Below are 11,845 nucleotides of genomic sequence, written 5' to 3' on the forward strand. Positions count from 1 at the left end.
ATCAACCAAAGGACTTTTGGGGATGCAAATAAACATTACCAATGGGCATAAAAAAATGGGGAAATAAGGAAGCCAGGGGGCTGTCTAAGGCGGGGGGGAAAAAAGGGCAAATATGTAATAACCTTTGTAATTAAAAATAAAATTAAAAAAAATGCAAAAAAAAAAAGAAATATGCAGTTTATAAAGACCACTTGGAGTATGATTTCTATTTTGGATATTACTTCAATGTAGATTTTGTAGCAATATAATTTTTGTTACAATAACTGAGCATTATCTTTTTTAATAGCAGTCATAAATTTTATAATAAGTTCCCATGAAAAGAATTACTTTAAAGTATTGGGAAATTTCTAAAATTTGACAGGTTAAAACTAGGAAAAAAGTTAAACTTTAGAACATGCATAAAAGTAATTTTTAAGCTATTACTAGGCATAATTCCAGAGTTTCTGATTTTTTTTTCAATAAATTACTAACATTTCACAAAAGATTAAGTGGGTGTGACAGTTTTATTTTTTATTCAGTCCTTTTTTTAAAAAAAAATCACTGTCTCTCTATTTTGAATATTTATAACACTTTTAATGGCTCACCTGGACTCAATAGCACCCGGATGGACTCCTTACAATTATTGTTACAATGATTAACTAATCTCTGGATTCAGGAGGAACTGTCCTGTCTTACAGATGCCCCATCCCCTCCCTATTTGGTGTCTCCCTGAAGTTTAGATTGAGCTGTAGAGAGAGTCACAAGAGCAAGGCATGTTCTAGCCGAGGCAATGATTTGGAGTAGTCTGAAAGGTGGGCTTCTGGTCCACCTTTCTTGTCTGGTCCACCGACAGCTTTATAAATTTACATTTTCAGGCATTTCTATTCCCATAGAGATCAATGATGCAAAATCGCCAGGAGAATAACAGTTACTGGTAAAACTGACGTTAATGTAGTTAATGTTTTATTTTACTTTAACAGTTTCAACATTTAGACTGTGAGCATCAGAATTTGACTACAGTGTAAATTCCTTTCATCTTCACATTCTTCTTGAGTCCTTATGGCCTATCTCAGCCATCAGTCACTGACTGAAGTTCTGCTTCCGTATTATTCGGAATTGCTCCAAAGCCGAGTGGCTTCAGGAGATCCGAACGGTGGAATATGGGAAGCATCATCTGTGTGGGAATCTACTTGCTCTGGCAGGATACAGGGCAGACTCTCTCTGGCCTATGAATGCCTCCATTGTCAGAGGGACCACGGGGATTTCCTGTGGGGAACTGCTGTTTGTGGGCAAGGGCATAAACTGTGGACAAGGCAACTGATTATCCCCAGACAGTCAGTGCGGTAGATTTTATGAACATTGTGTAGCTATTGCTGGGGACACACACACACACACACACACACACACACACACACTCCATATTAAGTACCTGTATTAAAGTTTAAACCTATAAATACCATGATTGATTACTTTGGACTAAAACCAATGTACTAATATTTTCACAATCTCATAGAATCAAACTTTTAGAATTCAAAAGTAGCTTATAGTTACTCATTTTGTAAATAAGGAAATGGGGCCACAGAAAAATGAAGAGATGTTAAAAACACAAAAGGTAATAGTGCTAATGTTAAGAGGCGTAGTAATATGGGTGCTTATTTTTTTTTTCCATTATTACCACTACATCTCTATAGTGGTGGCAGTATTTCTATAATGGCAAAAGCAGTATTGTTTTAAATGCATGAGGCAATGGCAAGCATCCTTTTAAATCTGCTTTCTACCTGTTAGACCACTTCTGCTGAGAAGCTCAGAGAATATGGCCTGTCCCACATCTGCAGCCATCCTGTGCTGGTCACCAGAACCAGGTCCTGCCCACTTATAGCACCACCGAAACCACCACCAGTGCCTGCCTGGAAACTCATTCGTCTAAAAAGGGAAACTGTGATAACAGCTGAACCTCAAGGTATGGAGTCCATTGTCTGAAAGTCTTTCCAATCAATGTCACTCTGTATGCAAGTCTCATAGTTTCATTTGTAATGAAAGTTGTGTTGCCCTAGCTGGTTTGGCTCAGTGGATAGAGCATTAGCCTATGGACTGAAGGGTCCCAGGTTTGATTCCGGTCAAGGGCACATGCAGGAGGCAGCTGATCAATGATTCTCTCTCATCACTGATGATTCTATCTCTCTCTTCCTCTCCCTTCCTCCCTGAAATCAATTAAAAAAAATAAAGTGTATACTAACGCAAACAACCCAACATTATGCCTAAAGCCTTCATTGAATTTTATGTCTCCTTTGTAAAGTATATGATTATCTAACCACTAGTATGTGGTATACCTGAAACATACAAAATAATATTGAATGTAATATATATATTTTTTTCATTAAATTTTATATCTTTAAAGGATTAATTCTTTATAAAAGATAGGGCAATTTGGTCTATGCATAAACTGACCCGCTATATCAAGGCCATTATGATTATTATAGTGGTAGAAAAGTGGTTTGTAGTAAATAATACAGAAACTTGGGTGGCATAGGTTAAACTACTACAGTGAATTTCTAATATGGAAATCACTCTAGGTTACCCTGTAGGACATAACCTTTGAAATAACTGGTTTCTATTTATAACTTCTATAGGCATCGAACTTTTGTCCTGGATACCCTCCTGTGTTAACCTTATCATATAGCCACTTAAGGAGTGGCATTTGCCCTCAGAAATAGAGCCACGCTGGCTGAGAGTGGGGCAGGGGAACCGTTCCCACCCTGTTGTTATTCTCTCAGCTCATTGCTAAATTCCTCACAACCCATGCCAAATTTTTCACTTCTTCAATATTTTTCTTTACAAGCCTTTTTCCATGCGCATTAACTGAATGAGAGAGAGATGAAGATGGCAAGAGAAGAAATGAAATAGTAATTGAAAAGTCAATTTTAAAGTAGAAGCACAAACATAAGGAGATGGAATTAAAACAAAAAAAGCACCAATAATTTAAAAATTATGACCTACCAGAATAACTCATAATTAATGTTTCAGCAAACAGAGCCTTTCCATAGTGACTTTAGCAATTGTGGTTTTTTATGAAGGATGATAAAGAACTGGAGTGCTATGTTATATGTGTTATGTGTTATTATTAAACAAACTTAAATTATGTTTAATAATAACAACAGCTTTTGTCATTTTTTTGGTGTTCATTTTCTTGCTTTTGCGTTTTCTCCCTTTGTCTTTTCTAAGACCTCATTATTATCTAAGTGCATTCACCCCTCCACAGTACTTCACATCCCAGAGGTTACATTAGGGGCTGTGTTCACAGGCCTGTCACCTGAAGGAACAAGAAAGCCAAAGCCACAACGAACATACCAAGTGCCAGTTTACAGAAGGCATCCCTGTGAAGCTTGCCGATATGCTTCAAGCCTTTGATCCCATGTACCTTGGTTTGTACCTCTACTGGCGGTGATGCTTGGTGTTGCTCCCGGTGCCAACTCAAGCATTACCGATCCTTCATTGCAGGTGACAGGATCCTTCACTGCACACCTCGGTTACAGTGTAATACAAACATCTCAGTGGTACTCAGGGTCCTAAATCTGCAATAGCCACATGTATTGGAATATATACCTATTCCGCACCTCCTACTTCCAACCATAGTTTCCACATTTTGAAAATATAAATAGCAACTGTTAGCCATGTCATTTTCTTCACATTTGCTTTCTGCCTACATGCATACAGCCAGTACAACTGGTGGCAAAGACTTCTCTAGCATAAATGTTTTATTCTTGCCAAGAAAGAATAAAGAATAAAGAAATGTCTGGTTTGGGTGGAGAGGAGAAATGGTCAATTTGTTCTTTATTTAGGCTTATCTGCCTCTCTACCTCCTGCTTGATTGTGTTAGTCATCTCTTTACATTTCTTTTGTTTCTGCAATGGGCTATTGGTGCCGAAAAGTGCCATCAGACACTGGAAAGGAAAGAAACTCTTTTATCTTTAAACACAATATTTTCATTAAATGCACAGAGACACATTTAAAATCACTGTTCATCCAGATCATCAAGGAATTGCTAAATGAAAGGAAAATATTAAACATATAGATATTTTCTATTTCACTACTGATTGTTGTGTAATTCTATGTGAGTGACTGCTTTTGTAAGCTGGTCAAGAAAATTAAGGAATCATGGGATTCCATAGTCACAGTGTCCCACCTCGAGGCTTACACATAATTGTCTTTCTCCTCTCAATTGGGTTTAATGTTTAGGGTGAAAACTAACAGGAAATAGAGAGCATTTCAAGGCTAGCCCAAGAGCAAGCACAGAAAAGTCATGTGTATGTGTCAGAGCTTCAGTTTCTCTCCGGTGGGCATCCCTTCGCCGTTCTAGTAGCTTCTGTTAAAATAACCTTCCTTAATGTTTAATTTCAGTGTTCACCAGGCCAGTGCATAGTCTGTGCCCCGTGTCCACTGAGAATTCCTTCGAGGTTAGCTTTACATTCCTAGGAATATCCACATGTCCTTTCTCGACCTACCGCTTTCTTTGCTGCTCATGACCTTTACTTTGTTACATTTCTGTTCTTCCACTACTACTTCCCTGACTTAGTCCACGTTTCCTTTTCATGTCCTAAGCGATTGCGCAGGGGTTAGCCAAGAGAACACCTTTTCTTTTTTTTAGTAAAAGACTTTTATAGAAAGCCACTCCTGTACTTGAAATAGCAAATGCCAAGTAATAACTTCAAAAGCCATTGCTAATGTTCTCCATTGAGACTCCATTGTTTCATGCTGCAAACCTGAAAAGCAACTGACGAGTAAGCTCAAGAAATCTCATATTGGCTGATAAGCTTTTTACCTTTTTTTTTTTTTTTAAGAAAAACAACCTTATGTATCCTAGGACATTCCTATTTCGCTCTATTGAAATTTGATGGGTAAATAGTAATGTAATTAGTATTACATGTCATCTTAGAAGATGGAGAAAGAGAACATCACACTGCCTTTTTCTCTTCAGAAATAATACAAAAGAAGCCTGAACAGTTTCTTGAAATATCAAGTCCATTCTTGAATTTTAGAATGACTCCCTTTACAATTCCAACAGAAACGTAAGTATGTTACATTCCTTTTTTAAAAAATTTAAGAATGGGTTTTATTTTTTTTTCAAAGCCATTTATTTATTTATTATTTATTTATTTATTTTACTTTTTTTGTTTTTACTTTTATTGGGGTGACATTACTCAACATGAACATATAGGTTTCATGTGTGGATTACGAATTTATAAAATCTGTACGTAGGACCATGTGCCCACCACCCAAAGTCAAATCTCCTGTAACCTCATATTAAGATCCCTTTCTTTCCCCACCCCCCTCCCTCTGGCAACCACCACACTGCTGTTTGTGTTCATAAGTTTCCATTTTATATTCCACATATGAGTTAAATCATATAGTTCTTAGCTTTTTCTGCTTGACTTATTTCACTTTGCATAATGTTCTCAAGGTCCATCCATGTTGTACATGATGCTATTTCACCCTTTCTTATGGCCGTGTAGTACTCCATTGTGTACATATACCACATCTTCTTCTTTTATTTATTTATTTACTTATTTATTTTTTAATTTATTTTCTTTTTTATTGCTTAAAGTATTACAAAGGGTATTACATATGTGTCCTTTTACCACATCTTCTTTATCCAGTCCTCTATGGTAGGGCACTTGGGCTGTTTCCAACTCTTGGCCACCAAGAATAATGCTGCAATGAACATAGGGGTGCATATATCTTTGCATATAAATGATTTTCAGTTTTGGGGGTATATACCCAGGAGTGGGATTGTTGGGTCATATGGTAGCTGCATTTTTAATTTTTTGACGAATCACCAGACTGCTTTCCATAGTGATTGTACCAGTCTACATTCCCACCAGCAGTGAATGAGGGTTCCCTTTTCTCTACAACCTCTCCAGCACTTGTTGTTGCTTGTCTTGCTAATAATGGCCACTCAAACTGGTGTAAGGTGGTATCTCATTGTATTTTAATTAGCATTTACCTGATTGCCAGTGAGGTTGGACATCTTTTCATGTACCTCTTGGCTGTTTGTATGTCTTCTTGGGAGAAATGAAGTGTGTTACATTCTTTCCCACAAATGCATCTTGCTCTCGAAAAAGTATTTTGTCGTTTGTGTGGCTAAAAATAACTCTAAATGGGAGCATTTTGAAAAATATTAATTTAATGAAAAGGTGAAATGTATGTATAAAATATAGTAGAGGATAGTTCTTGGATCTTGTACAGCTTGTGATTTCACTAATCTACTTAATTAACAAACATGTCTTTTTCACTTTTTATGTGTCAGTGTTATGGGCTGAATGTTTAAGCCCTGCTAACATTCAGATGCTGAAGCACTTAACCCCAGTGTGGCTGTTTTTGGAGATAGGGCCCCTAAGGAAGTAAGTGTGGTTAAATGAGATCATAAGATTAGTGCCCTCATAGGAGACAGAGTTCTCCTCTCTCGCTCTCTCTCTTTCTCTCTCTCTCTCTCTCTCTCTCTCTCTTCACCCACTGAGGAAAGGTTATGGGAGGGCACAGCTAGAAGGTAGCTGTCTGCCATCCAGGAAGGGTGTCCTCACTAGAAACTGACCATGTTGTCAGTCTGACCTCAGACTGACAACCTCCAGAACAGTGAGGAAATAAATTATAAGTTCTCCTCTCTCGCTCTCTCTCTCTCTCTCTCTTTTTCTCTCTCTCTCTCTCTTCACCCACTGAGGAAAGGTTATGGGAGGGCACAGCTAGAAGGTAGCTGTCTGCCATCCAGGAAGGGTGTCCTCACTAGAAACTGACCATGTTGTCAGTCTGACCTCAGACTGACAACCTCCAGAACAGTGAGGAAATAAATTATCGTCTAAGCAACCCAGCAGACATAGAAAACTACAACAAGGCACTATATTTCACTTGAAAATAGAAATATAGCACACTGTCTTGCCCCACAGAGACGTCAACTCCTGGGGAAGCTGTATGGATAAGGAAATAATTGTAATAAAGTATAATTGTCATAACAAAGGTATGTCCCAAGTGCTATGGTTGCCCCTCCACGAACCTATTTTGCAGAAAGAATTAGAACCCCGAAGGAAGAAGCCCTGATGGCAATGAGTGTGCAGGCGGTGGAAGAACTTGCGCCCAGCCTGTGATACAGGTGGCTCTCTTTGTAAATGTCATGGCTCCTCATCTCCCTGTCGGAAGTGCAGTATGTGAGGGCCTGCCAGGCTTCTCTCCCTGGATCACCCACAGATAACCTAATTCACTTCAAAGCTGCAACGGAGGCTTTACCTGAGGCCAAAAGTTCCAGTCAATTGCCAAGGAGGTGATTGGAGAGTTAGCTCACCTGCCCTCTCCATCATTTCCTGCCCCGTTGCCCATGTCTTCCCCAGGCCTCTGCTGCCTCCAGTTTAAAATTCAACCGGAGAGGCTCCAGGGTAAGCTCACAGACTTCGGGTGCCCTCCCCTTTGTCCTAATGGGATTTGGGGTTCTCTGCTTTGCTGGGTTTTGCCATCAACCTATTCTTATCTGTCTGTAAGGCAGTGGTTCTCAACCTTGGCTGCACATTAAATCACCTGGGAATCTTTTTAAAATCCTGATTTCTGGGCCTCATCCTCTGGAAATTCTGTTTCTTTGTTACTAATGTTGTGGCCTTGTCATAAATGTTTCCCTCCACGTCCCGCGTGGTTCAGGGTTCAATATCTGGAAGAGGATCCGCACACAAATGAAATAGAAAAGACATGAGATAATCTGGAAATATTGGGGGACCAGAGCCCTCTAAGCTGGGAATTGTTTGTGACTTTGCCAGCAGGTCAGTCCGAGGCTCAACCCTATATCAGTTTCCCACAGGCCTCACCCCGTAACAAAGAAACAGAATTTCCGGAGGAGGAGGCCCAGAAATCAGGATTTTAAAAAGATTCCCAGGTGATTCTAATGTGCAGCCAAAGTTGAGAACCACTGCTCTAAGGGATGTGTTACTGTTCTAATTATGGCACCTCTACTTTGCCAGTTCTGTATGATTTTGCTTTTATTTCTTCTGAGATCCCAGTGGGGTTGTAGGTGGGAGGAGTGCAGTACATTTGTGTTCAGTTTGGTGTCTTGAACGGAATGTGTAACTCTGGCTGTGATTCCCAGCTTCTCCCACCCCCTCATTTGCATTTCACCTGTCATGGCTGTTGTCTCCTCTCTGCTCCTTACCCATCGGATCCAGAATTCACTTTACCTTAATTATCCTCTAGTTCTTATTCTTTAGAATCAACCAAACACAAGCAAAACAAACAAGAAAAATATCCCCAAATTTGTGCATCCAGCAGACTTTTTTAATGGTACATGGAAAGTAAGGATGGGTTGAGGGAAATATTATATTTTGGTCCCATTTGAGTAACCCAGTTAATTAAAAGAGAGGATTAGATACTCCAGCTTTTAAATAGTTCAGCCACTCTACTATTGGGAAATCCCATCGGCCACCATTCTCCATATCGCCAAGCTTCTCGCCATGTTGCATAGTCTTGTCCATCTTCTCCTCAGGCTGGTCTCTCTCCATCTCTTCAGCTCTCATGCGGAGAGCAGGCTAGCCCTCCGTTTTGGTTTTGTGCTGCCTCCTCACAGATGGTGTTCTCAAACCACTTCTTACCTCACCTTTCCCTTACTCCTTGATCTAGCAAGTAGTGTGTTCTGCCAAGATGTTTCCTAAATGAGTACAGTTCTTCCCCCAAAAGGATTAACCTGTGAAGCTATTAAAGCAATATGCCTCAGTTTTTCACTGTCTTTCTATGTATCGGATCTTTATATATTTAACAATTATATGCCTATTAGATTTCTAGACAGGTAAAGAGAATATTGTATAAATTATTTTCCATTCCTGTTAGACTTTTCAGTTACAAAAGCCAATGTGGCTTCTTTTTCTACTAATTCTACCAATGAATTAGACTTCCTGCCATTTTGGGACAGGAATAGTCCTAACTAATAGTATAATATAAACAACACAAATGCTATCATCATTTTTGTCATTAATTTGATAAAAAACTCGTGTTATGTCAACTATTTGTTTATGTTATGAATATATTATACAATGTCTTTTCTTCCTAAGTAGAGCATACTCTAAGGTTTCCTTATCTAAATGAATCATACTGAGTATTGTTGCTCTGCTGTTTTTCTTATGTCGGAGGGACTTCAAGAAACTACTTAACCCAACACTCAATGGCCCCAGACGACCAGCCTTTTCTGGAATGTGTTTGTTTGGTTGGTTTAGTTGTAGTTTTAGTTTTGCTTTCACAGTTCCGATTATTGTTTTATCAATGCTCAATATTGTCTCTTTCTAGTAACTTTGCTTCCTCCAAATTTGGCCCTAAATTTTTGGGTGCAATGAGAAACATCACCAAATTTTTTAAATTGATTAATGGCTTAAATATAATTAGAATGGGGACCTTAAGAATGCATGTTAGTCAGATATTTTGTAGATTGTAAGAACCGAGGCTGAAAATCCACTGAGAAAAATTTTCTCACGGTTCAGAATGCCGCCCAGACTTCTAAAACAGTGATGGCGAACCTTTTGAGCTCGGCGTGTCAGCATTTTGAAAAACCCTAACTTAACTCTGGTGCCGTGTCACATATAGAAAATTTTTGCTATTTGCAACCATAGTAAAACAAAGACTTATATTTTTGATATTTATTTTATATATTTAAATGCCATTTAACAAAGAAAAATCAACCAAAAAAATGAGTTCGCGTGTCAGAGGTTTTGCCATCACCTAAAATCTCTATGAGAGAATCTAAAATTCCTGTGTCAGCAGGGACCACAAACAGGTTTGTTTTATAACCAGAATTCCTCAATCCACTTTCTTTCTTGATTTTCCTAGGCCTCCTTTCAGCTTTATGACCTGATTAAGGTATATTAACTTCTATAACCCAAGTCCAGGTGACCAACACTTGATTTAATTCAACTAGCCTGTTCACCACTTGAAACTGTTACGAATATGCTGGCGTATTTGCTTTAGCTGTCAGATGCAAACACGAAGATAACGTGAATGGCTTTTCATCCCATGTGAATGTAATGTCCCTTCTCCCGCTTTGCTGTAGAATCTCAGTTCTCAGGTCAACATAAAAGCAAGTCTTTTTTCCCCAAGCCTTTGAAAGTGACTGCTACCACTATTGCTATTCATTGGAACAGACCCTGTGCAGCAACAAGCCAGACTCACCCACTCTTGGCACTGGCCTTGTTTGTCAGAATGGAAGCCTCATAAATATGCGTGTGCTGCCCTCTAGTGGCAGCTTCAGGGAAATCAGAGACGTGTGGCATCAGGGGGATTAAGAAGTTTTCTTGAACACTGGCAAGGAAAAAAAATCAAAACGTTTAGGAAGTCTGTATACATGAATTTAATTTTATCTTTGAACACACCTAAAAACATATATGTATACATATATACTAAAACAAATGTCTTTTTATTGAGCTTATAAATTTCTCACTATGCAATGATGATTTGGAGTCATATCTGCAATTAGGTACTTGAAAGGAAATACTATAAACTTGGGTAGTTACTATGGATGTTTCAGTTATTAGCTTGAGTGCTCATCACTCATCATTAAATCTGACTCTGAGCTCTATTTCCCTCATACATAACTCTGATGCTTAGGTAAATCAATTCTAAATGTGGTCAAATTCCTATGTTCTGTTCATCAACATTCAAACTTGATAGCTGTTGTTTTAAAATAAATAGTGCATTAACTGATAGAGGATATTTCTTTGGTCTTATAGAAAGAAGTTTAATGTTGTTGACAGGAAAGAAATATGATTGTCTGTAAAAGAATGACAATGATGAAATGAACAAAATCATAACATTCTGTTGTTGACAAACTTCAGTTAGTTAATATATAATGAAACATTATTCAACAATCATAAATAAGGAAATCTTGCCATTTGCAACAACATGGGTGGATCTTGAGGTATTGTGCTAAGTGAAATAAGTCACAGAGAAAGACAAATACCATATTTGTCTTTTGAACAAACCCTGTGCAGCAACAAGCCAAAGTAACAAGCTCACTTATATATGAAGTCTTAAAACAAAGAAACAAACAACAACAAAAAAAGAAAAAAGAGAAGAAAACCTCCAAAAATAAATTCATAAGTACAGAGAACTTAGTGCAGAGGTTGGTTAGATTGGTGGGTGGGCAAAATGGGTAAAGGAGGTCAAAGGGTACGAAATTGCAGTTATAAAATAAATGTCATGGAGGCAAAATGTGTAACATGGTGAATGTAGTTAATAACACTGTGTATATATTTGAAAGTTACTAAGTGAGTAGATCACAAGAAAAAATTGTAAGTATGTGTGGCTATGAAAGTTAACTAGATTTGTGGCAATCATTTTACACTATATACAAATTTCTAATTATAACTGAAACTAATATTATCTTACATGCCAATTATATTGCAATAAAAACTGCAGTTGTTGATCAGTAACATTAAAGAAGAGATAAGATAACAAGTTTGTTTTTGCTTTCCATTAGTCATTTCGTACAATCTTTTATTAAGAAAGGGATGCCTCCAGCATCTGGTTTATGTTCCCTTCCTGAAAATGATGAGGGCACAACCTGTACCCAGTCAGAAGTAAGTCAAGTGACAGGAACTACATCTCCGGTAACTATGCTACTCTTACTATTTTTTTATTTTTTTAATTAAATCTTTATTGTTCAGATTATTACATTTGTTCCTCTTTTTTCCCCTCATAACTCCCCTCCTCCCAGTTCCCGCCCCACTATCCGCCCTCACTCCCCACCCACTGTCCTCATCCATAGGTACACAATTTTTGTCCAGTCTCTTCCTGCATCTCCCTCACCCCTTTCCCCCCCAAGAATAGTAAATCCATTCCCTTTCTATGCCCCGGA

The 11,845-nt window shown here is 38.2% G+C and overlaps 1 protein-coding gene across 1 annotated transcript in view; it reads left to right on the forward strand.

Annotated features, from left to right (window-relative positions):
* The window catches only part of ADGB (androglobin), a 132,219-nt gene that overhangs the window by 46,817 nt on the left and 73,557 nt on the right, over window positions 1-11,845 (forward strand). The window contains exons 11-13 of the mRNA XM_006760184.2: window positions 1,765-1,939; window positions 4,955-5,045; window positions 11,468-11,597. Of these exons, the coding sequence (XP_006760247.1) occupies window positions 1,765-1,939; window positions 4,955-5,045; window positions 11,468-11,597 (396 nt within the window). The remainder of the gene's footprint in view (window positions 1-1,764; window positions 1,940-4,954; window positions 5,046-11,467; window positions 11,598-11,845) is intronic.

This window comes from Myotis davidii, unplaced genomic scaffold (genome assembly GCF_000327345.1).
Source record: "Myotis davidii unplaced genomic scaffold, ASM32734v1 scaffold196, whole genome shotgun sequence".
Lineage (NCBI taxonomy): Eukaryota > Metazoa > Chordata > Mammalia > Chiroptera > Vespertilionidae > Myotis > Myotis davidii.